Here is a 26,749-nt window from a genome sequence, read left to right as displayed (position 1 = left end):
CTACCCACATTACACAATCATAGAATTATGATTCCACTTTAACCACATGGTTCCATTCTATGGCATCCTGGAATTTGCAGTTTAGGGAAGGGTATTTAGACTGCTTAGTTAAGGAACTCTAGTAAGTCACTTTTGTTGTATTTTATGAGATGGGATCTATGTATCTTGTGAGAATTAGTAAGAGGGACTCGCGTTAGGCTAAATGAGGTAGCTGTTTCAAGCAAAAGATTCTGGGGGCAGTGGCTGTCAAATCCATGGCTGTTCCTGTCCAAGCGAAGACTTGGATGTCATCTTGCTCTCTAAACTAGCTGATTTGGGTATGATGGAGGAAATTATTCCCTTGGTTCATCTAGCATACCGCTGTTACAAGTAATTTTTCTCTACAAATCCAGTTGGCAGGCCCGTAGCCAGGATTTCGTTTCGGGGGGGGGGGGGGGGCTAAAAACTTTTCAGGGGGGGTTTCGGGGGGGGGCTGAGTTTGAGTGAAAGAGGGTCTAGCCTAGCAAACCTTTTGTATCATTACCCCAATACCCCCATATATATGGGATATATTGAGAATGGTGATCAAATCATGATATTAATAAACATAACAGTTTAAATAATGCACCAGTAAGGCCTTTTCGCGAACCACCATGAGAATTTCGGGGGGGGGGGGCTGAAGCCCCCCCGAGCCCCCCCCCCCCCCCCGGCTACATGCCTGCCAGTTGGATTTTGTACTTGGAAGGAGGAGTGAAACAGATGCAATCTTGTACTTCATCTCAGACAGCAAAAGCTCTGGGGCCAGGCTTATTAGATAGTCAGTGACATTCCTATTCCATCACCAAAAGCTTTGCAGGCAAGCTGCCTCTCCGCATTTTAGTGAAGGTGGAGATTCAGAAAACATTTGAAAGCTAACGGGATTTTTCCATTGTACACAGGGGCCATGCAGTCTTACACATGGTCTCTCACATACACTGTAACCACAGCTGCTGGGTCACCTGCGGAAAACTCTCAACAACTTCCTTGTATGCGAAATCCTCATGTACCTTCTTCGTCTGTTGCACACAGGATACCGGTTTATCCCCACAGAGAAGAACATGGGTAGGTTCCTTGCTTATTTACTGCATTCATTAAACTATGCAACACGATTTTTGTTCCTATGTTATAAATGTCATTTACTAATGGGTTCTATCATTTAAAAATGGGGAAAAGTTTATTAAGCTGAAAAAACTTTGTTTTTGCGGGACATCCTACAGCACATTTTGCAATAATTATCTCATCGACCTCAACCAATTCAACATATATTGTCGAAGGCTTTCATGGCCGGAATCACTGGGTTGTTGTAGGTTTTTTCAGACTTTGTTTTTGTGGCTGCCACAAACTATGTTGAATTGGGTTGTTGTAGGTTTTTTTGGGCTATATGGCCATGGTCTAGAGGCATTTTCTCCTGACGTTTTGCCTGCATCTATGGCAAGCATCCTCAGAGGTAGTGCTTGCCATAGATGCAGGCGAAACGTCAGGAGAAAATGCCTACAACAACCCAATTCAACATAGTTTGTGGCAGCCACAAAAACAAAGTTTCTGGAATATAACAACTACTTTCAAAGTAAGTTCCACGTAATTAAAAAGGAATAACACTTTCAAACCAGAAATAGACAATTTTTCAATTTTTGTTAAATGATGTTATTGTAAATACCGTCACTGTTATTGCTTACTAACAAAAACAATGGTGAATGACACCCAAGGTTTGTTTCCTGCTATATAGTAGTTACAAATGTGGATTGTCTAAAATGAAGGCTTAAAAATAAAACAAAATACCAGAAATACCAAATGCATGACATTTTGCCAAATAACTGTCAGTAAGCAATTAGCAGTAGGACCTTGGATGGCAGTACTGTGATGCATGTTCCTCAAAAATACTAATTTTTGCCCCCAACATCCCTAGATTGTGTTCATTTTACATCGAGGAGGGGCCTTTTGAAATGTCTTAGGAGGTTGCACTTTCACTACTGCTACTTTAAATAGAGCCAAATTTAAATAATCCTAAACACGTAGTTTCTTTGTTTACCTGTAAATTTCAGCAGCAAACAACTGAAAGTGAGCAAACTGCATTTTAAATGACATTTTTCTGGATTGCAGTGTGGTCTTCTGAGACATAGAAACAGCTTTTGGTGGGACTATGTGATCTGACACTTTTCCCATTTCTGGTTTAAAAAGATAACAACAAAAATAACAGTATTGTACATCCCAAATAGAAATGCAATGCATATATCTTAACAATAGATGAATAATTGTTTTGATTTTGGTTTGGGCTTCTATGAATGCCAAGTATCCTCTCTGTCTTTTTAGGTATACAGGGAGCTATAACTATAGTAGCTATGGAAACCAGCACCCAGTTCCACTCCAGAGCCAGTATCCATCTTTGCCACACGACAGCACTATTTCTGCGCCACTTCATTACTCAGCTTATCACAGAAGCTCTTCACAGGTCAGTTCCTTTTCCTCCTTGTTGATCCTGTAGTCAGGAGAATAAATAAAACCTTCCCCATCCAGTATTACACAAATGCTTGAGCCATGCCTAGGTGTGCATAAATTAGTACTCTAAGACTGAATTAGACAAGTTTTAATCTAAGACTGGATGAGAGAAGTTTTATAAGGGCAGTGACAGGAGAATTTGCCTATTTATGAAATAAAGGGAGACAGCACCAGTTCATTAATTTAAAAATGGATCCCAAAGCATTGATGGACTGTAGACCTTGGGATTTTAATTTAAGACATCTCCCCTAGGTGTGGATAAGGATTTTCTTAGGATGCTGACAGTTTCTTTGTCTGGTAGGTCCCAAAGTGTCTTCTCTCTTTTCAAAGAGCAGAAAAAATCCTTGTGGAGAAAATATATTCTTCATTTACCTTAGTAGCAGCAAATGCTTAAAAGACACTTGTATTGTAACTCACCTTTTCGAGTCGGAAGATTCAGACAGAGGGAAGGAGGGAGAATGCGAGAAATCTGTATTTCCTGATGACAGTGGTCCACCTGAATCTAAAGATCAGGCAGAAAGGAATCAGGAGATCACAGGCCCTCAAAACCCATTACCATAAAGTGATGAAGAGACAAGGATAGAATAGTATACTGATCCCAGCAGTTGTTAAGTAGGAAACACTGATCTGATTAGACACCTAGAACCTTGAAGCAGCTGTACATAAATCTCCCAGTCACTTCCTGGCAACTTTGTTGCTCTCGTACATCTTTTTTGGTGACTGGCAGTAATCTTCTGCATTTCTGTTTTTCCTGACCTTGGACTGATTACTGTTAGAGACTGCTGGCTCACTCTTTGCTGGCTCTGCCGATCTAATTGACACTCCTGGACTGGCTGACAACCACCCTCTCATTTCACCTGTGCACTCCAACCACTTGCTTTCTGGATCACTTGCTGATGAGAACAAAGGACACTTTCCAGTAGATTGTGCACAGTTGCATGCTTTGGAGCCTGATTAGTCCTTTGAAGAGAGTTCATTTGTCCCTTTTATAAAATGAACAGGCTGTGGCAAAACTATCCCCCCTATGCTGAACCCACACTACTACCATAGTAGTGTATGATATGTCACCCCAATGCAATATGCAGCTATCACTGATTTTTGATTCTATTTCTCATCTTCTGGAAAGGCTCAGAGCCAATCTTCCACAACTCAGTATTATCACTGCAACTTCCACCATCCCCTGTCAACATATGATAGGGGGTGAAGGATACAAGGTTGGAGAAAGTTCCCCCCTTGGAAGTCTTATTGATCTCCGTGATCAGGTAATAATAATAATAAATAATAAATATTTATTTGTATACCGCCCTATCTCCCCAAAGGAACTCAGGGCAGTTTCCAACATATAAGGCAAACATTAAATTGCTAGAAAGAAAACCATACAGACAAATTATATCAAGACAAGCACACAGGCGGTATGAAAACAACCAAATTTAACTTAATAAACAAAATAACAAAAAAATGAAAGCATCATAAAATACAAAAATCCTGCTAAAACACACTAAAAATAAAAATTTAAAAACCAATTGCATTATAGCTCCATCAGTCAAGGTTCAGCAACCCAATAGCTGGAAAAATGGACATGACCAACTATAAAAGGGCTGGGCAAGGGATAGTGCAGATAGTGTCTCATAGGGCCGGGAAAGTGGATGAAGTGCAGAACAGGGTACTATCTGGAGACCTAGGGACTGGGGCTAGGGACTAATCATTCTTGAAAACTTGCTGGAACATCCAGGTTTTCAAATCTGTTAGAAAGGAGAAAAGTGTGGGGGCTTGCCTAATCTCCTTGGGGAGGGTGTTCCAAAGACGGGGCGGGGGGGGGGGGGGGCACCACCGAGAAGAGCCTCTTCCTCATCCCCACCAACCATACTTGTGACAGTGGTGGAAGTGAGAGGAGGGCCTCCCTGGCAGATCTTAAGAGCCCACGCCAGTTCATAGGAGGAGATGCGATCACAAAGATAGGGAGAGCCCGAACCATTTAGGGCATTGTAGGTCATAACCTGTACTTTGAACTGGGACCAGAAACTTATTGCCAGCCACTGGAGGCATAAATAACCCTACCTCACACATACACTAGAAATGTCACTTTTTTATTCTTGGACTTAGCACCAATCCTACAGACATAAATTGAAGAGGTAAAATGATCTTGGTTTCAATATAAGTAGTGGAGAAAGCTTAACCAATTATATTTTTGTTGTGTCAGCTTACTATTGTCAGAAACAGGTAGCACTGTTAACACTTAGATGAATAGATCTAAGTGGGCTTGAAGCTAGAAAGCATTTACCCTGGCTATGGAGATAATGGGGGTAAATGCAACATGCCAAAATTCAGGTAAACTTATTGGTCATATCAATAGGAAAAGATCCTGCAAGGAAGACTCCAGCAATACATGGAGTGAGAGTTGCCAGATGTTCAAGCTGGGTTTAGAAAAGGCAGAGGAACGAGAGACCAGATTGCCAATATCCGCTGGATAATGGAGAAAGGCAGGGAGTTTCAGAAAAACACCTACTTCTGCTTCATTGACTATTCTAAAGCCTTTGACTGTGTGGATCATAATAAATTGTGGCAAGTTCTTGGTGGGATGGGCATACCAAGCCACCTTGTCTCTCTCCTGAGGAATCTGTACAAGGACCAAGTAGCAACAGTCAGAATTGACCACGGAACAACAGACGGGTTCAAGATTGGGAAAGGCGTACAGCAAGGCTGCATACTCTCACCCAACCTTTTTAACGTGTATGCAGAACACATCATGCGAGGATGTGCGGGGCTGGATGAATGCAAAGCTGGGGTGAAAATTGCTGGAAGAAACATTAACAACCTCAGATATGCAGATGACACCACTCTGATGGCCGAAAGCGAGGAGGAGCTGAGGAGCCTTCTAATCAAGGTGAAAGAAGAAAGCGCAAAAGCCGGGTTGCAGCTCAACGTAAAAAAAACCAAGATTATGGCAACAAGAATGATTGACAACTGGAAAATAGAGGGAGAAACTGTGGAGGCCGTGACAGACTTTGTATTTCTAGGTGCAAAGATTACTGCAGATGCAGACTGTAGCCAGGAAATCAGAAGACGCTTACTTCTTGGGAGGAGAGCAATGTCCAGTCTCGATAAAATAGTAAAGAGTAGAGACATCAGACTGGCAACAAAGATCTGCCTAGTCAAAGCCATGGTATTTCCTGTAGTAACCTACGGATGTGAGAGCTGGACCTTAGGGAAGGCTGAGCGAAGGAAGATCGATGCTTTTGAGGTGTGGTGCTGGAGGAAAGTGCTGAGAGTGCCTTGGACTGCGAGAAGATCCAACCAGTCCATCCTCCAGGAAATAAAACCCGACTGCTCACTGGAGGGAAAGATACTAGAGACAAAGTTGAAGTATTTTGGCCACATCATGAGGAGACAGGAAAGCCTAGAGAAGACAATTATGCTGGGGAAAGTGGAAGGCAAAAGGAAGAGGGGCCGACCAAAGGCAAGATGGATGGATGGCATCCTTGAAGTGACTGGACTGACCTTGAGGGAGCTGGGGGTGGTAACGGCCGACAGGGAGCTCTGGCGTAGGCTGGTCCATGAGGTCACGAAGAGTCGGAGAGGACTGAATGAATGAACAACAACAACAACAATAGGAAAAACTCCAACATCATCCTGAAGATGCCAGCACACTTTCCTGTGATCTTAATAAATCTGGCATGTAGCCCTGCTTGAGGTTTTGAGAGGTACTTAAAATACCTTCCAGTGGCCCCAAATTATATTAAATAAAGAAACATTAGAAATGGAGACTATATGTGTCTAGTAGCAGTTTTAAACTCTGTATTGAACATGTTCTCCTTTTTACAGTAGCTCATTAGCACTCTCCTCCCTAAAAACAGAACAAACATCGGAGCTCAGCATTTTATGAGTATATTTTGAAGTGTGTTGCAGAGGCCCATAACGCAGTTAAGTGCAAATAAAACTAGCATAAAGTTAGAGCTGCATTCATAAGGAAAATATTTTGCTGTTTGAACAGAGACACCTTTCACCTCTTTGCATAATCAGCCAACAAGCTGAAGAACAAGAAGAAAGAGATTATTCTTCTGCTGGACTTTCAGGGAACTCAAACTTCATTGGATGGAAGAGACACTTAAAATAGTATTTTCTAAAATAATAACAGAAAGTTACAGAGCTATTTTTAATTTTGGTGGGTATGAGGACGACAGAATGGGCCTTAACAATAATCAGCTTAAAGTCACCTCAACTTAAAGGAGTTAGTGTTTCTTGTCAAGTTTCAGCGGACTGGTGGTAGTGGCAAGTGAGTTGACCCAGAAAATGGTAATTTCCTGTCAAGGGCTCTCCAACAAATGTCGCCTTTATATCTGGCAAAGATCACTAGGCCCCACTGTTTTGAGATCAGCGTGCTTAAGCACTCTTCATTAAACCGGATGCAAAGTGTGAAAGGTGATTCAGGCAGCTTGGGCAGGCATCCGCGCAGATGGCAAAGCTTTGGACACTCCAACAAGGCTGAATAGATGCTTCATTGGTTGAGTTAATAGTCAGGCAGGGGCCAAGGCGGACTTTAAAAATATTGTCTCTCAATGGTCTCTTCACTGGAAGGAAAAAGAAGTCACTGACTCATTTGCAATTAGCTGACCTACCATTACAAATCTTTCCATGCTGAGGATTCAGCCATCACAGATTTTATTGTAAAAATACTAGATATTTGGGGGTCTGTATTATTTTGGAGCAATTATTCTTTTTTATATTCATGACACATTCATAAACACAGCTGCATCTAGGGGTATTTGGCCACACAGAGAAGCAACACACTGTATCCCTGTCCCCCTTGTTTTTCCAGTCATTTATTAGCCCTTCCTTTCTGGTCAGGCATGCTTGCATTCGAATCTTAATGAAAAATGGAAAGTTGGCACTTGGCTGCTATGCTTTAGGAAGTCTGTTCTCCAATGTGCCAATTGGTGCTACCCATGAGAAGAAAAGAAGGACTAATCCATGACTAGTCTATATAGCAGGACCAGCCCCACATTTAGGCAATGTTAGAAAGCACTTTCAGGGGGCAGATGTTGGGGGAAAACTTATCAATAACAATTAGTCATGATTGCTAAAAGGAATTTATATATTTGTAATATTGAATATCTAATTGTTTGGATCAACTCCAACCTACTGCATCCCTGAGAAAGGATTACTTAGTTTTTGTTTAAAAAACTTTATCAATGTGGGGTCCACCACCTTCTGAGGTCATCCATTCCACTGTTGAACAGCTCTTAACACCAGGATGGTCTCCAAGTTTGGACAAAATCTTCTTTCTTATAATTTGACTCTGTTGGTTTGGATACTGCTTCCCAGAACAACAGAAAACAAGTTTGACCCATCTTTCATACTTCCAAATTTTTGAAGATGGCTATCATACTCTCTCTTCACTAAGTTAAACCTCGCTACCTCCTTGAACCATTCCACACAGAACTTGGTTTCCCAATTCTTTTTGTTACTTCACCTTAATTGGTTCCTTCTGGACATGTTCCATTTGACAATATCCTCAAACTGTAGTGCCTAGAGTACATCAAAGTAGCAAAACACTTCCTTTAATGTGGATATTGTAATCCCGTTGATATAACCTAGAATTATGTTAGCTTTTTCACTGCTGCATCGTGCTGTTAACCTGTGGATGGTCTGTGGTATACTAAAACCTCTTGATCTTTTCCAGATACACTGTTCTCAGTCTAGGTATTATCCACATTTATGCATCTGATTTTTCTTGCCTAAATAGGGAACCTTATTTTTAGCTGCTGAAATTCTTTTGTTTTCCAATCTGTTGAGGCTATTTGAATCTTCACTTTCTCTTCTAAGGTATGAGCAGTCCCTTCTAAATCAGATATGTATTGTCCTCTATGCTATCATCCAACTCTTTAATTAACATGCAGAGGAAAATTAGATTTAGGAGAAAAAATTGTGACACTTGCCATGTTTCTTTAGGATGACAAGGAGTCATTTATCATTACTCCTTTAAGTCTGAGCTATTAGGCAGTTACAGGTCCATTAACACTAGCACAGCCTATGTCACATTTTGCGACAGAAAGCCAGGTAACATATTCTTCCTTAACATGTGTATGTGACTTAACAGTTTTTACTATGTTGTTTCCTGTCCTTAGTACCCCTTCAACAGCCCTTCTTCGCGGATGGAGCCCTGCTTGATGAGTAGCACCCCTAGACTGCACCCAACCCCAGTAACTCCTCGCTGGACAGAGGTTTCCTCGGCGAATGCTTGCTACACAAGCCCAACCATGCACTCTACAAGATTTGGAAACTCCAGTGACATGTACACACCATTGACCACACGTAGAAACTCTGAATATGAGCACATGCAACACTTTCCTGGCTTTGCCTACATCAATGGGGAGGCCACTACTGGGTGGGCAAAATGAGAATGACTGGTAATAGTATCGACCACATATATTTAATAAAGATAGAAGAAGAAAAAATACTTCTATGCCTAAAGTAATTGGAAGTCTTACCTGGGAATTGTCAATGGCTATGAAGATGGAAAGAACCCTGGATACAGGTTAAGAAAGAGAGAACCTTGCAGTACAGACTAGCACAATGATTCCTCCAGCCAAGCAAGGTTTACTGCTGCTATGAAGCATTATGTAGGCCAAGGCGTGCCTTTTATTGTTGTGCTTTCTCCAGATGTCATGAAACTGACCTGTATTGGTTTCCATCTAACAACTGAATGTTTCCATAACTTAACAAATTTGCCCCTCCGTAAACATGACAGTTGCAATGTAGAGCAGAACTTGGAAAAGTTACTTTTTGAACTTCAGTGGATTTTTTTCTGAGCTCTGATGTAGAATGTAATGATGTGCATACACCATAGAGACCTATATTCCACAGAGAAGCACAGAAATATAAGGGACAAGAGAATTATCTTCACCCGCTCTCTATTAAAAAGGACATTTGCTCATGTGCATCCCATGTTCCTATTTCTTCATTCTGAGACATAATTTATTGTTGCAATCCAATAACACCATACACATATGTACTGTCCAACATTTTACAGTTGAAAACAAGGAAATAACTGGCTAAGTAACATCAGAGTATGGTCACGATGGGGAAATGTATTAATGAAGAACAAACATGGAGAGAACTGAGACATTTGCTTTTGCTTGAGTCTACATGGAAAGGCAACATAATAATAATAATAATAATAATAATAATAATAATAATAATAATAATACTTTATTTTTATCCCATCCTATCTCCCCGTGGGGACTCAGGGCGGTTAACATTCTGCTGCCTCCTCTCCCTTCACTGAGTTAAATTGAGTGCAAACTACTTTTGCACTTTGAACTGAGTTTGCACCAATGAATGCAAACACACAAAACAAAGGGATAAAGTGGTAGAAGGGAGAAAATAAGGTATTTTAAAAGTTGCTGAAAAAGTAGGATGTGAGAAGATTAATCAGGATGCTTCGTGCCAAATTTGTACAGTTGGAGTCCTTGCAATGAATGAGAGAGATCAGCACAGGATGAGAGAGATTGGTATCTCCAAAATCCAGCCTTTCATTTGAAATAGGTTTTTAGATCTTTAAGGATAGCAGGTGTTCTGTGACCAGCCAGGGATCAAAACTCTCTCTCATGCACAGAATATCATATTTGTCATTCCCTGTAGCTACCAGGTGGAGCCTCCAAATGAGGCTTTTGTCATGTCCTCATCCTTCTTCATTCACTGATTTTTACTGGGCTTCAGGTGACATCCTTGATTAATTACCCTCTCTTTTTTCTCCACCATTTCTTCTCTTTTCTTTTCAATATGGAAAATCTGGCAAGGAGGAAAAGATGGAATAGCTGCCTTTTAATGGTTAACATGAATAGTCCCTTTGTGAAAGCATGCAAAGCATTGTTGCAAGAAGTGCATACTGGGAAACCCCCAATAATATTTTCATTTCAGATATTTACTATGGTTGCAAGTAGATGTGACTATGTTTCATTTGACTTACTAGGAATTTCCTCTAAAAATATATGGATGGGGATATAAGATGTAGAATAAGTGGGTGGGAATTATATATCTTTCAATGGAGAACTAAGGCTAAAGTAACTTCCCTCAGGCAAAAAATATGTGGGTGTGGAGGAAAGACCAGATGAAGAAAAAATGTAGTAGGTTCCTTCTGCCTATTGTTGTAATGTACCTTCAAGTCACCTCTGATTTAAGATAACTCTATCCTAAGATATTATTTTGAAGAATTTATTCAGGGGAGATTTGTTATTGCCTTCATCTAAAGCTTAGAGTGTGTGCGTTGCCCAAAGTCACTCAGTAGGTTTCTAAGACTGAACAGAGATTCAAACCCTGGTCTCCAGTAACGTTAACCCAATGCTCAAACCATTACACCATGCTGTGCTTTAAAACACTCCTTAAACTTTACAGCTATTTGGCACTGCCCATGTTTTGACCTACAAGTGATGCTTCTAAGGAAGAGTTGAACAACACACACCTAACATGACCATTTTTGCAGCATCTGCTGCATCTTGTTTCTTTTGCTACCCAAACAACTTCATGGTGTTAGAGTCAGCAAAACTGCATTCCTGAAAATCAATGGAAATGATATCATCAGAAAAAGTATGATTTTGGTCTTCTTCTCACTTCCAGAAGGGAGGCATAATGTAGTGATTTTAGTGTTGGGCAACAACTTTGAAGTTTGAATCCCCACTTGGCCATGGAAACTCACTGGGTGACGCTGGGCAAGTCACATTCTCTTGGACTCTGAAGAAGGCAAAATATGCTTCCTCTGGACAAATAATGCCAAGTAAACCCTATGATAGGGTCAACATAAGGTTGCCATAAGTTGGAAATGATGGGAAGATGCACAACAATAAAATGAAAAATATGAAATTTTGCCCATGGGCTACCTACCAGAGTTCTGCGATATCTGAGGGTACATCAGCATCCTCTTGTATGATACAGTGGTCACCAAATTTTGGCAGTCACAATAGTAGGCCCAGTATGGTCTCCCAACCTGCTCTCTTTGGGATAGGCAAGCAAGTGTCTCCAAGCCCAGCTCACTATCCATAATTCAACAAAAAATAACTCTGAACACACAAAAACCCAAAAATCTCATTGCAAAATGTTCTAGTTATCAGGACAGATTCTGTACATTACAATATATGCAAATATATTAAATTTGGAAAGGGCCTCAAATTGGAGGATTTTGCTGTCTTGGCACTGAATTTTAATCCCTCCATGCTTCCCTTTTCTGACCATCTCTATAACTCCTCAAAAACATTTTATTTGTTTACCTGTTGCCTTCATTTTCCTATGTGAGGCTTCTTAAAATGGCATGTAATAGTGTGGATAGAAGTCCAGTTTACATGTAATCTTGTATTCGCAATGCACCTTTGTATTGACTGATTTGTGTTCCTTTGACAATAAGGCAACATGTAGCATTGAATGGTACACTGCCTTATGTTGGCTGTGTATTGTGCTATGTTACCAGTGCAGTATTTGTACAACTCTATAGTTGCTAAATGTAATGGGTTCTAACAACTGACAACAAATGCAATCCCACTTGCCACAGTCATGTAAGGCATCACATGATATATATATTTATGTGTATAAATCCCATAGAATACCCTATCCCAGTGGACAGCTGCATTGTCTTTGGTAGGTCTACCATACTAGTCAGGGTGCTTATACCAAAGTGAATTAAAGTCCTTTTAGACACACATACCCACATGGCCATGAACTTTGTCTCATTGTTTTCCCCATGAAATTATCCATACCTGCTTTCTCCTGGAGTGGAGTAATTACATGAAAAAGAGGACTGTAGCTTTTATATCTTGTAAAGACAGGACTTTTCAGCTGATGAAATGGTATGACAAGCTCAACCCTGCCGGAATTCCCTCTTCCTCATACCCTATATACTCATGTATAAGTGTAGAATTTTTAGTAAAAAAAATCAGCCCCAAAGTCCTAGGTCAACTTTTCCATAGGTCACTGTGAGTACTGTACCCTAACCTATCTGAAAAGGAATCATCCTCTTCTCTGAGTAGAATAGCAAAGGGCATGAGCTTAGTCCATCCCAGAAAAACACAAGAGATGCACTGATCTCCTCAGTTTTTCCTGCTGTGGCACAACTTCTGGACTTTTTGAATGTCTGGGTGGGGAAATGACAGGCAATGGTGCTTTCCTTTCTCTGTGGAATTACTCTTGACTTAGCTAAGGATCATATCAAAATTCATAATTTTGGGCCCCAACCTGCCCTTAACTTGCACATAAGGCCAAGCTATACAAAAGTATATAATTATTGTTAAAGGTAGAGTGGTCCAGTCCCCCTTTTTGGTGCACCTCTCTACCATGGAGTATCCTGCAAAGTTTTCTGGACATGACTCACAGGGAAGAATAGAAGAGCCCTTTGGAGTGAGCATCCTTCCAAGGTGGCATTCTGTTACCTGAGGTGAAAGACAGATTGCAACCCCACCCATTCCAGAAGCTAACTTGGCTGGCATTGAATCTAATATTAACTCTGATCCCAGGCGCAATACTGTGATCACAGAAGGAAGTGACATTTGGTACAAAAGTAGCCCAGTGTGGAGATGAGGGCTTTGCAAACTCTTATTAGGCTTTTTGAATGTGGACATGGCAAGTGGGAATGCACCCAACTCAATAATCACTCTGGAAACCACATGCTAATCTTGTTAAACTAAGCCAGTATTTGTGATGGAAAGTCTAAAAAACAAAATATTGTTGTTACCTGTAACATGGTTTGAGCAACTTCTTCCCTGGTTGTTTTCCCAGGATAATTCCATACAATTGTACAAGATTTAAAGAGTTGTGCCTTTGAACCTATTCTGTGTTATGTATGTATGGGAGGAAATTAAATGTATTTTGGGGAGGACCTTTTTTCATTGGTATTTTTGGTCATATTCATAGTACTTCATGATTTTTTGTAGAAAACTATTAACATAGAAGGGTTTTGTTTTTGCCTCTGTATGATAAAGGGGGAAAAACACCAAGCAATTATGGTGGACATATTACCCTATGGGTAAGATATAATTACAAGGAAATATGACATCAGGAGTTTTAATAATGGTTTTGTAAATAATAAAAAAATATTTGATAGCACTCAACAGTGGTGAAAACCGTGTTTATGGTTAAAATGGAAATGTATGATTTGTACAGTTACCCAAGATATATGGATTTTCACAAGTAAATAAAAAACCATGAAAGCAACTGTAGTTTAATTCATTTTAAAATGTTGAGTTGTGCACAATCAATGTGTTGTGCTTTTAAATATATATACTGCAGTTACAAACTGTGTGCAGAGTAGAATATCTAGGGTGTTGTGGGGAAAAACCATAGGCTTAGAGGAGTCTAGGCCAGGCTAACAAGTTTCCCTGCATAATTTCTAAATATATATTCACCTGACACAAAATGTAGTTTGATAAGTTTGCACAGAGACCTAGGTGCTGCTTTAGTAATAAAGGTATGCCCACAATAAGTTTACAAGAATTCACGGCAAGAAAGTATTTTTCCTCTCTCCTCTGTAGTCCTGTGTCTAGATGTCAGGGAGACTTCAAAACAGTGTAAAATGGACATTGCTCTGACAGGTAGAATCTCCCTAAATCAAGTCCGGATCTTTAGAAAGGTTAATTCAAGAAAAGAAAATCTTTACCTTCTTCTATACCTCATTGCAAATCCTACTATACATTGTTTTGACTAGAGGGAGACTTGTAAGGTGAGAAGTGATTCCAAGTGGCTATGTGATGTTGTTACATTATAGTTCCCATCAGACCAGACCAGCACAGACAATATGAGAAATGTTAGTACTACTGCCTTAACAAGATCTAGAGGGCCACATGATGCCCATGCTTGCAGCTGGAGAAAGAGATATGTGGAGAAGTTGCCTTCAGCTTGCTGTGTGTCACCACTGAACTCTTAAAGTTTGCTTTCCAGATTGCCACAAGATTTTGGGAGACATACTTTAGGGGCTCTTCCACACAACCCTATATTCCAGAATATCAAGGCAGAAAATCCCACAATATCTGCTTTGAAATGGGTTATCTGAGTCCACACTCAGATAATGTGGGATTTTCCATCTTGATATTCTGGGATATAGGGCTGTATGAAAGGGCCCTAGATGTCACACCCTGATGGGAATCCACAAGAATGATCAAGTCCCTTCCTAACAGCCTAGTCCTCAAACACTCTCTGGTTCATTCGGAAAAAAGTTGCACTCGCAGAGCTCAGGCCGTGTTATATTTCAGTGTCAACGTTATCTTTTGTGGAGAGGTGGCTGCCAAGGTAGCAGAAATGATCAACATTTTCTAATGTTACACCATTAAGCTGTATTTCTGGCATTGGAGAGGGATTGGCTGGCGACTGCTGGAAGAGGACTTTGGTTTTTTCAGTGTTCAATGACAGGCCGAGCTTCTCGTATTCTTCTGCAAAGGAGCAGCTGAAGAAGCTGGGCATATTTAGCCTGAAGAAGAGAAGGCTGAGAGGAGATATGATAGCCATGTATAAATATGTGAGAGGAAGTCATAGGGAGGAGGGAGCAAGCTTGTTCTCTGCTTCCCTGGAGACTAGGACACGGAACAATGGCTTCCAACTACAAGAAAGGAGATTCCATCCAGACCTTGAACCGGTGTTTGGCCGCTGTATCAGACTGGATGAGAGCTAACAAATTGAAATTGAATCCAGACAAGACAGAGGTCCTACTGGTCAGTCGTAAGGCCGAACAGGGTATAGGGTTACAGCCTGTGTTAGACGGGGTTACACTCCCCCTGAAGACGCAGGTTCGCAGCTTGGGAGTGATCCTGGACTCATCGCTGAGCCTGGAACCCCAGGTCTCGGCGGTGGCCGGGAGAGCTTTTGCACAACTAAAACTTGTGCGCCAGCTGCGCCCGTACCTTGGGAAGTCAGACTTGGCCACGGTGGTCCACGCTTTTGTTACATCCCGACTGGATTACTGCAACGCACTCTACGTGGGGCTGCCTTTGAAGACTGCACGGAAACTCCAACTGGTCCAGCAGGAGGCAGCCAGATTGCTCACTGGAGCGACATACAGGGAGCACACCACCCCCCTGTTGTGTCAGCCCCACTGGCTGCCGATCCAATTCCGAGCACAATTCAAAGTACTGGTTTTGACTTATAAAACCCTATACGGTTCCGGCCCAGTGTATCTGTCCGAACGGATCTCCCTCTACGTCCCACCTCGGAACCTAAGATCTTCTGGGGAGGCCCTGCTCTCGACCCCGCCTTTATCACAAGTGAGGTTGGCCGGGACGAGGAGCAGGGCCTTCTCGGTGGTGGCCCCCCACCTGTGGAACTCCCTCCCCGGGGAAATTAGATCGGCAACGTCCCTTCTTTCATTTAGGAAAAAACTGAAAACCTGGATATGGGACCAGGCATTTGGACACCCGGGCAGCTAAAGAAAAACCTAATGACGAGCTGGAACTTGTCGAGATGGAATGGACTTATGAAACTTCGAACGCTGAACTCAGGATTAACCTACTGCTGTGTTATTGTATTAATGTGTATTGATGATTTTAAATTTTTAATTTGTAATTGTTTAATTTGTTTATATATGTATGTATATGTGATAAAGGCATCGAATTGTGCCTTCCTCTGTAAGCCGCCCTGAGTCCCCCCCCCCGGGGGTGAGAAGGGCGGGGTAAAAGTGACGGAAATAAATAATAAAAATAATCTGAACATGAGGAAGAACTTCCTGACTGTGAGAGCCGTTCAGCAGTGGAACTCTCTGCCCCGGAGTGTGGTGGAGGCTCCTTCTTTGGAAGCTTTTAAACAGAGGCTGGATGGCCATCTGTCTGGGGTTTTTTTGTTTGTTTTTGTTTTTGTCGTGTCAGGAGTGACCTGAGAAACTGCAAGTCTCTCCTGTTGTGAGCGAATTGGCCGTCTGCAAGGACGTTGCCCAGGGGATGCCCGGATGATTTGATCTTTTTATCATCCTTGTGGGAGGCTTCTCTCATGTCCCCGCATGAGGAGCTGGAGCTGATAGAGGGAGCTCATCCGCCTCTCCATCTGTCTGGGGTGCTTTGAATGCAATATTCCTGCTTCTTGGCAGGGGAGTTGGACTGGATGGCCCATGAGGTCTCTTCCAACTCTATGATTCTATGAAGGTGTTTAGAGTGCCTTGTACGTCTTCTTCTGAATGCGCATAGACGACGTTGTCATCAGCATATTGGAGCTTGCTCATGCCTCCTATATAGCAACTGGTATTGCTGACTGGTCTCCCACTCAATGACTGAACAAAGCTCACCTTGCTTGGCTTGACTGTAAAGTGTTTAGGCCCTAGATAATCATTACAGTTGGCCATTCCTGCCCTGAATGGACAGAAACAAGTGGGCCAACAACAACAACCACACCTCTCCATCCCTTTGTTTAGAAAACAGGCGATAGGGGGGCCACAATGCACCGCGGCGTCAGGAAGGGCGCAAGGCTTGCTGGGAAATGTAGTCTTCGCCGCCACGCCTCACAGAATCCGACCGTCTCGGAGAAGAGCGGCGGGAGTGGCTCCGCCCACTCGGCTTCCCGCCAGCCAATCGCAGCGGAGGTTTTTTCCTCCCGCCGTGACGTCACTGGAGGTGAAAGGTAGAAGGGTCAGTCCGTCAAGGCAGTCGGTCGTTGGGAGGCGAAGCCGCGCCATGGCCTTGGAAGCGGCGCTGGCGGCCGTCAAAGGGCCTGGCGAGGCCGAGGGGGTCCTCAGCAGCTTCAACGAGCAGGTAGGCCTTTCCCTCCCTTCCTTCCTACGCAGGCAACGCCTAAGCGGCTGAGGGGCCAAAGGAAGGGGCCTGAGGCTGTTAGGAAGTGTGGGAGTTGAAGTCCAAAACACCTGGAGGGCCCAAGTAGGCCCATGCCTGGGTTAAACCAACCCCTTATGAGAGATTAACGTGTCACAACACAGTTTGGAATAGTATTAGCAGGCCTATTTTTAGTCATAGCTTTTGAGTAATTATTTTTGATAGTAACTCTCAATATTTATCCATTCTCTACCAATCCCCATAACTGAGAGTCTACTGAACAAGTATTTTTCTCTTGGGATCACTTGAATTGTGGCTACTTTTCTCATGGTGTCATTAACTGTCATCTGCTTGTTTGTCAATGGAGCCTATTTGATAATAATAATAATTAATAATAATAAATAATGCAGGATCGCAGAGAAACAACTGGAAAAGCTGACATGATATGAGGATTTAAAGATCGAACTGCAAAGACTCTGGCACAAGCCAATAAAGGTGGTCCCAGTGGTGATCGGCGCACTGGCTGCAGTGCCTAAAGACCTTGGCCTACACTTAAAACACAATTGGTGCTGACAAAATTACCACCTGCCAGCTGCAGAAGGCCACCTTACTGGGATCTGCACACATTATTCGCTGATATATCACACAGTCCTAGACACTTAGGAAGTGTCCGGCGTGTGACCCAACTGTGGACTCATCTTCTTGTGTTTCAAATAATAATAATAAAGCATTTTGAATCCAGACTGACAAAGGTTTGGAACACAATACACCAGACATCACGATTGTGGAAAAGAAAAAAAAAGTTCAGATTATTGATGTTGCCATACCAGGTGACAATCGCATTGAGGAAAAACAACAGGAAAATCTCAGCTGTTATCAGGACCTCAAAATCGAACTGCAAAGGCTCTGGCATAAATCAGTACAGGTGGTCCCAGTGATCATGGGCACACTGGGTGCCGTGCCAAAAGATCTCTGCTGGCATTTGGAAACAATAAACATTGACAGGAATACTACTACTACTACTAATAATAATTTTAATTTTGTCAATGTTTATTGTTTCCAAATGCCGGCTGAGATCTTTTGGCATGATCTGTCAACTGCAAAAGGCCACTATTCAAAAATACATCATACAGTCCTAGAGGCTTGGGAAGTGTTCAACTTGTAATTTTGTGATATGAAATCCAGCATATAGATCTCGTTTGCTGTGACATAATGTGTTATTGTGTTAATAAAGTAATAATAGAGCCTATTTCAGTATAATAATAATCAGCTGATGACCCAAAATGCAGAATATGCAAGGAAGCTGATGAAACCATTGATCATATCCTCAGCTGCTACAAGAAAATTGCACAGACGGACTTCAAACAGAGGCACAACTCTGTGGCCCAAATCATTCATTGGAACTTATATTATAAGGACCACCTGCCTGTAGTAAAGAACTGGTGGGATCATAAAACTGCAAAGGTAGTGGAATATGTACACGCAAAAAATACTGTGGGACTTTCGAATCCAGACTGACATTTGGATCACAATACACCAGGCATCACTATTGTGGAAAAGAAAAAAAGTTTGGCTTATTGATGTTGCCATACCAGGTGACAGTCGCATTGATGAAAAGCAACAGGAAAACTTAGCCATTACCAGAACCTCAAAATTGAACTGCAAAGGCTCTGGCCTAATCCACTACAGGTGGTCCCAGTGTAGTCAGCACACTGGGTGCTGTGATAAAAGATCTCAGCCAGCATTTGAAAACAATAAATATTGACAAAATCACAATCTGTCAACTGCAAAAGGCCACCTTACTTGGATCTGTGCACATCATTTGAAAATGCATCACACAGTCCTAACCGCTTGGGAAGTGTTCGACTTGTGATTTTGTGATATGAAATCCAGCATATATATTTCATTTGCTGTGTCATACTGTGTTTTTGTGTCAATAATGATTATGATAATAATAAGCTTTATTGGTATCCTACCTCCTCTTTCCAAAGGGATTCGGGATGGGTTACAACAAACAAACAAATACAATAAATAGTGTAATGTAATATAAATGGGGCATATGATATATTTTACAGAATTACATTTTGTTGTGTTCTTTCAAGTCATAGCACTAATATAGTATGCTGATAATAAAGGTGAAACACTTTGTATTTTGTGACAGTGTCTTATCAGTGAAACCCATTTGAAAAAAATAGGGACATGAAACATATTATTTTTTATTTTATTGTTTGTGCCTTCCAGTTGTTTCCGATCTATGGCAACCTTAGAACATGTCCCAGGATTTCCTTGGCCAGTTGGTTCAGATGAGGTTTTTGCCTTCTTCTGAGACTTGCTCAGTCAAGGCCACTCAATGGGCTTCTGTGACTGAGTGGTTGTGTTAGGGTGCATTCTATACCCAGGAATTAATGCGGTTTGACCCCACTTTAACTGCTGTGGCTCAATCCTCTGGAATCCTGGGAGTTGTAGTCTTACAAGGTCTGTAGCTTTCTCTGCCAAAGATTGCTGTTGAGCTACAAATCTTAGAATTCCATAGCTTTGAGCCCAGGCAGCTGAAATGGTGCCAGACGGCATTAGTCCTACAATGTAGATGCTTCCCTTGTCTAGCAGTCAAACCATTGCAGTGTAGTGACTGTAATGTTAGGAGTAAATATTTACAATTAACATGGCTCATTAAACTTCACTTTGTTTTTGGATAATTATCAAAATCCTGTTGCAGTTTTTTCTGTATCCAGAAAAACATTTTTTAAAAATAAAAAAGAGCGGGAGAAATATATTAGGATTGGGACTCCAATGGGCTCCTTCTGTTTTCGAAATAAAGAGGGAACTGCTTCAAATTGCAACATTTCTGCAGTTGACAGGCCATTTCTGAAGCCTAATCATGTTTAAAACAGTTTCATGGATATTAGCATGATTACTGACAAAAAAGAATCCTGTAATACTTTTGAGACTAACTGGTTTATTTTGCATAAGCATTCATAGACATCAGTTCACTTAATCCAATTGGAGGGGCCATAGATCTCTGCCCCAGTTTAATAGGTGATCCTGGATTCTTTTTACAGCAATTTATGTAACAACAAAATAATATTTCTATCTATTTGAATACTATTTCTTTGTTGTTAACTTCCTTGAGTGCCATTCCTTGCAAATAAAACTGGGCATATATCCGATTAACATATATTAGGAGTCAAGTTAGTGGTAGATTAATTAAACCAGTTGCTGAATGGTAACCCAGAATTCCTATACATTCACTTGATTTAAGTATTCTACTCTAGTACTATTCCTATTGCAAAACCTCTTCAATCTGTCATATTTGGAAGGAAATCATGAGAAAATGTGCATATAGATGATGATGATATAATACATTTCTCCCGGCAGCATCTCCTGTTTGACCATATAGAAGATGCAGACAGAATTTACCTTTACATAGTAGCACTTTCTTCCAAGCTTGCATGGGATAACACCTTCAGTGTCCCTTCCTTTGTGCCTAGAATCAAATGTTTTCCTTTACCAAATATTTGTAAATAATCAGCCTGCCCCCTGCTGTACTCACCAAGTATATTTTCGTTCTTGGATTGCCCCCCCCCCCCCACATTATATAAAGAAATAGGTGATTTTTGCAATGTTTACTGCATTTCTCCTTCCTTTCTAGTCAATCTGTCTTGTCATGCCTCTGTCATTATCACTAACTGCCTGCAGTTTTCTCATTTATATTTAAAGAGGTAGCTTTTACATTCTTCTTGGTTTTCATCCAGAATGCATTTTGATCTTGTAATAAGGTGCACCTATATTAATAAGTCATTTTCCTTTTCCAGTGTAATACTATAGTCCTCTCTCTCTCATATATAGCATATAAAATCTAGCTGTCAGTAATGAGAAGAATTAGAAAAACACACCTAGCTCTGTGGAACTGTAATCTGCTATTCTGTGATTTGGAGTCTGTTGACTAGGGGTGCAGCTACACTGTAGAATTAATACAATTTGACATCACTTTAGTTCAGTGCTTCTCAACCTTTGGTTTGCCATTTGTTTTGGACTTGAATTCCCAGAAATCCCAGCCAGTTCACCAGCTGTTAGGAATTGTTGGAGCTGAAGTCCAAAACACCTGGGGAACCAAAGGAACCACTACTTTAGCTCAGTCCTGTGGAATCCTGGGACTTGTAGTTTTGCAGGGCCTTTGACCTTCTCCGCCAAAGAGTGCTGGTTCCTTATCAAAATATAGCACCCAGGATTAGCTAGCATTGAATCATAGAAGGTAAAGTGAAGTCAAATTGCATTAATTCTGCAGTGCAGAAACACACTTAAACTAAAGGGCCTGTATTATATTGTAGAAAATGCACATAGAAGCATTTTTAGAAAAAATAAACTAATTACAGAATCTTCAGTTGGTCAACACCAGTCAAAATTCTACAAAGCTGTGTCTTCATTTGTATTTTCAAGAACTCTTCATGGGGGGGGGGGGGGGGGAATGAAAAGCAAAAAATCACCCATCATCCTGACAAGGCATTATTCTGCAAAATTTGAAAGCATGTTCATGCTGAATTGGCATTATGGTTTGGCCTAATAAAAGTTCTGAAGCTGCTGTATTGTCATCTTTTGGGTGCATTTGCACTACATTAAATGCCATGACTCAGTGCTGGAATAATAAGATTTGTAGTTCAGTGAGGCACCAACGCTCTTTTGCAGGGAAGGCTAAAGACCTTGGTGAACTGCAACTCCCATTACTCCATAGCATTGAGCCATAGCAGTTAAAGTGGTGTCAAAATGCAATAATTCTACAGTGTAAATGCGCCCATAGTTTATACTATTAATGAATATCTGACATCTCCATCCTCCCCAACATGTCAGAGCTAACACCCCTCTAGGTGCACTGTGAAGAACTGAAAGCAAAATGACCCATTTAGCTGGAGTAGACAACTATTTGTTTCTCTGAGCTGAGGATTGTGCCATTAAGTATCTGTGCTCCTTGAGATCAAATGCTCTAAGCAAGGTTAGGTTTGAAGCTTCATCTGGCTCACAGAGTGGTTGCTTAGTTACTGGAGTGCGAGCGATAGCAACTGTGCTCCACTGATCTACATTGCTGTCTAGTATATTGTGAAGATAATTAAAATATCTGATTGAGGCAAACAATTTGGACTAGTTGAAATATTTATTTCTTGGTGGGTGTCTTGAAAGCATTGTGTAGTTGGGGTCAGAATTCAGGCTATTGCTTGCACAGGGCATGTGAGTCTCATCCATTTGCACCCAGATTAAATTGTCAGACTCCTTGTGCATTATGTTTCAAGACTACTGACGCAGTTACACTTTCACTGCTGAATATTTTAGTAGACATATTCACTTACCTCAAGTTTTCCACTTAGTTACTATGGCCAGCAGCCAACTATTGACCTATTCTAAGTGAACTGCTGTAATTCTTTTCAACAGCTGTTGTAGTAAGTCCTTAAACTCCTAAACTTAACTAGTATGCGATAAACAGGAAATAGGTTAGTTCTCTTGTTAGTATAATCCTGAGCTCTCCTGTGAGGAATTAATTCTGAATATGCTCAAGATTTTTTTTCTGAATAAAAATGTTTAATATTATATTGTATTAACATCTGAGTGAGTCATTGCTAGGATATTAAAGAATTGGCATTGGTGAAGGATAACTAACAATGGTGTGAGAAGTCAGGTGATGGGTTGTCCATCATTGCTCAAATCCTCTAGGTACAGGACTCTTTTAGTACCACAGCAGTGATTATCCTTTAAAACCGTAATCCCACTGATTTCAGTAGGAAGGAAATTAATTACACGATCTTCAGTTTCATGGGGGGGGGGGGGGGGAGAGTGAGGATGCTTTAGATACAACACATCAAACGCAGTCCTCAAATGCTCTATCTTGAGACCTACCACAGGTGACATTTGAACGCTAGTTTTCTGTAGGTGTATTGGAACATCCAGGGCAGAAGTACTTCCCATTTGTTAGTGTTACTTTCCATCAATAGTGACACACACAGCTTAATCTTCTATCTCTGCTAGCCATCTAAGGAATCCCATTTCCCTTGCCTGCCATCAGCATGATCATTCATTGAGTTTGAAGGTTTTGTACCCTATTATAAGCAGAATTATGTGAGAGAAATGCAAAAGAAGTTTGTTTTGGTTTCTCTTTCAATCACACACGAAACTGTCTAAAACAAAAATTCAAGAGGATTTTATTGTAAGTGACTTGAGTTCATCAGTGCTGTAAGATTAAAACTAGTTTGAGAAAATGAAACGTGTATCCTTGAATGTGAAAAATATTGACACATTTTTAAACTGTTTTTCAGAATAAAGCCATTTTCAAATTTGAACCCTCTGATGAAGAGAAAAGGAAGGTAAGCATGTTCAATCATTTATACTGACTGTGTAGTATGCTGCATCACATGTTTTTTTTTCTTTGCATAGGGTCTCTGTTTATTCAGTTTTGATGCTGTAGTAGCAATGCCAGGCTCCACTTTATTGGCTTGTGACTTGCCTTAAGCAGAGTCAGCTGATTAAAGACCAAGAACCAAAGAGTAGAAATAAGTGGCATGACCACATTTGGGATATTGTGTGCTATTCTGATCACATATGAAATTATTATTGTTATTTGGAACACAACAAGATTATATTTACTGACATAAAAACACAGTATGTCACAGCAAATTAGATTTATTATTATTGTTGTTATTGTTACTATTATTATTTCAATGCTTCTTTTCTCCTAGGACTAAGACACAAACTGGCTCACAACCCTGAAAACTATACAATTTGAAGCCTACAAATATAAATATTAAAACATAATTAAGTATTACAATAATTAAAACTAGTTAAAATAGTGTTAAAAACTATCCCTAACCCCATGCAACACCCCTTGTCCTTTTCTTTAAAACCTGTTTTAAAAACCTTCCTGAATAAAAATGTTTTAGCCTGATGCTGGAAGCATAATATGGAGGAAGTCATTGTAATCTAGCTGGGAAGAGAGTTTCAGAGCCCAGAGGCATCCACCAAGAAGGCCTACTCTAATGTCCCCACAAACCATATTTATGGTGTGGCTGGAAGAAGGACCTCCCCTGAGTATCTCAGAGGATTGGGGCTTCCTCATACAGCAGTGGTTCTCAAGCTGTGGGTCCCAAGATGTTTTGGCCTTCAACTCCTAGAAATCCTAACAGCTGGTAAACTGGCTGGGATTTCTGGGAGTTGTAGGCCAAAACACCTGGGGATGCATAGGTTGAGAACCACTGTTGTACGGGGATATGAATTAAAATGTGTGCTAGAATGTTTCAATTCATACTTATGCAGATAATTTGAATTAATTGTATGGAAATATGTATTGAAACATCTAGTCAAATCTGAGTTATTAATAGTGATTGTTCTCTTGTACTTTCCTTATTTCAAAGCACCTCCTCTGCAAGCAGGTATTAGATCTGTGGTTCCCAACCTTTAGTCCTCCAGGTGTTTTGGACTTCAGCTCCCACAATTCCTAACAACTGGTAAGCTAGCTGGGATTTCTTGAAGTTGAAATCCAAAACACCTGGAGGATCAAAGGTTGGGAAACACTGTATTAGATTATTGATAGTGGTCCTGTTAGCTTCTATTTTTTACTTCATTGAATTAGTGATAATACAAATTTCTCTCTGTTATCTAGTAGATTCACATTACTGCTTGCAAAATTTCATCTTTTGCCTTTCATCAGATAGAAAAACAGTTTACTAGAGGATTAATGTGAGACATCATGGAACAATTCCACTTTTGTAATAGTTTGTGTCCATCCCGTGACTGCCAATAATTTGTACTGCAACATGGGTTGCCTAATGGCTTCAAGATATTACGTCCAAGGATGGACTGATAAAAGCAAGGCACTGAAAATAAAAATGAAGTTCTTTTGTGTAGGAATGTCATAGCAAACCCAAGTGGATAGAAGTTGCAGGCAGGTCTTTGAATAGTGTTCATCCACAAGACTGTTGCACAAAAATGTTGGGTGAGGAAAAATTATTACAGCTTGGTTAGCACATAATTAATGTTTAATTGATTATATAATTTTGGTGTTTTTAATAAATAGTCTTCTTTCCGTAAGTAAACTGTGTCATCAGCTGTCATGCAGTATCACGTTCTCATAGGAAATGTGGTCACACACTGTGCAATTTGAACACATCATCGTCTATATTCCCACCTCTAACTGTTTAGTATTTAGTATTTATATGCCTGAAATGTTAGGTCATATTGCATAGCTAACAATGCATCCGATGAAGCTCAGACTATTGATAAGTCTTTAGGATGGCCTTTTTATATGAACAAGCTACTTTTGTATAACTCTTATGGAAAAATAAACATAAACTGGAGAATAAACCTTGGAAATATGAACTGTATATAGACAGATGATACTCTGGCTTCTTGAAAACGTAGGTAACCTGTAATTATATAGCTGCAAAGTACAGCTCACTTGCTAAACAAATTCATCTGCAGCTTAATAAAGGAAGCTGAGTTTCTGTTCCTGTAAAATCCTTTATTACTGGCTGTTCCTAGTCAGTAAATTATTTCATACCATTCATTTATGTTGTTATTATTAAAACTGATTCCCAACTGCTCACCAATAATCGTACGCTTTCTTCCTTGCTATTTTCCTAGTGTGCCAATACAAAACATTGTGGCATGCTAATGAAAAAGAACAAGTTTAGATTTTTTTTTTAAAGTGTGATTAGCTTAGCACTACTCCCAAAGGTAGTAGAGTTTGCTAGTTGTGGAGAGCTTTACCTTATGGAACCCTGCTCCTTACTAGATCTGCCCACCAATCTCATGTGACTCTTGTCATGTTTTATTCTCTCCATGTATGCCTTGTATGCTCCTGCCAGCATGTGAGTACAAACCGCAAAAAAAGTTTAAAAGTAGATTCTATTTTTGTAGACATTGGCAAAGTGTGGTCCCCCTAGGTATTATTATGTGGTAGTTCCCATCAACCCCAGCCACTATAGCTAATGTTGTGTGATACTAGGAGTTGCCGCTCAACATTTCAATGGCTGCATTTTACCTGTGCTGGTATTCAAATCAGCAGGTAGCTTAAATGAAAGTGGAACAATTAAAAGCAACAAAATTATATTTGACATGTTTGCCTTGGTATCTATACAAACTTCTCAGTATATCTAGCTCAATGTATGTATCTTTATTTACATTAGGGCAAAATTAATAAATAATTGTATTGCACTTTAAAGAATAACGCATGTATTGTGGTACAAGCTTTCAGAGAGTAGAGAGCCCATTTTTCCATGTGGATGATGGACAGGCTGCAGCTCTCGGGTCACAATAGTCTCGCTTAAAACTTGCTAATCTGCATGTTCAGGGGGATAGGAAATTGTTTTGCTGCCCCCAGGTTATGCTCAACTTAAATATTGTTTGGTGATCTCAGGGATTGCTTGTAGCTAAGATTTTAACTGCTTTCTCATTATAGTCTCAAGTTTTTGTACCACACACAGGCAACAATAGGGATGTTGTTGGCCCTTATAGGGGTTTGTGTGAACTAT

The 26,749-nt window shown here is 40.6% G+C and overlaps 2 protein-coding genes across 5 annotated transcripts in view; both read left to right on the top strand.

Annotated features, from left to right (window-relative positions):
- Nucleotides 1–9,852, top strand: part of RFX4 (regulatory factor X4) — an 83,745-nt gene extending 73,893 nt beyond the window's left edge. For 2 of the 3 annotated variants that reach the window (XM_060776923.2, XM_060776922.2), the window contains exons 16-18: nucleotides 918–1,080; nucleotides 2,329–2,467; nucleotides 8,640–9,852. In XM_060776923.2, coding sequence (XP_060632906.2) covers nucleotides 918–1,080; nucleotides 2,329–2,467; nucleotides 8,640–8,912 — 575 coding nt within the window. In that variant the 3' untranslated portion in view covers nucleotides 8,913–9,852. The remainder of the gene's footprint in view (nucleotides 1–917; nucleotides 1,081–2,328; nucleotides 2,468–8,639) is intronic. The other variant, XM_060776924.2, reaches the window with a different exon arrangement.
- Nucleotides 9,853–17,078: 7,226 nt separating this feature from the next.
- Nucleotides 17,079–26,749, top strand: part of RIC8B (RIC8 guanine nucleotide exchange factor B) — a 41,396-nt gene continuing 31,725 nt past the window's right edge. For both annotated transcript variants that reach the window (XM_060776927.2, XM_060776926.2), the window contains exons 1-2: nucleotides 17,079–17,222; nucleotides 23,540–23,587. In XM_060776927.2, coding sequence (XP_060632910.2) covers nucleotides 17,145–17,222; nucleotides 23,540–23,587 — 126 coding nt within the window. In that variant the 5' untranslated portion in view covers nucleotides 17,079–17,144. The remainder of the gene's footprint in view (nucleotides 17,223–23,539; nucleotides 23,588–26,749) is intronic.

Source organism: Anolis sagrei, chromosome 5 (genome assembly GCF_037176765.1).
Source record: "Anolis sagrei isolate rAnoSag1 chromosome 5, rAnoSag1.mat, whole genome shotgun sequence".
Taxonomy (NCBI): Eukaryota; Metazoa; Chordata; class Lepidosauria; order Squamata; family Dactyloidae; genus Anolis; species Anolis sagrei.
The sequence above is the reverse complement of the archived record's forward strand: the minus strand, read 5'-3'. Positions and strand labels throughout refer to the sequence as shown.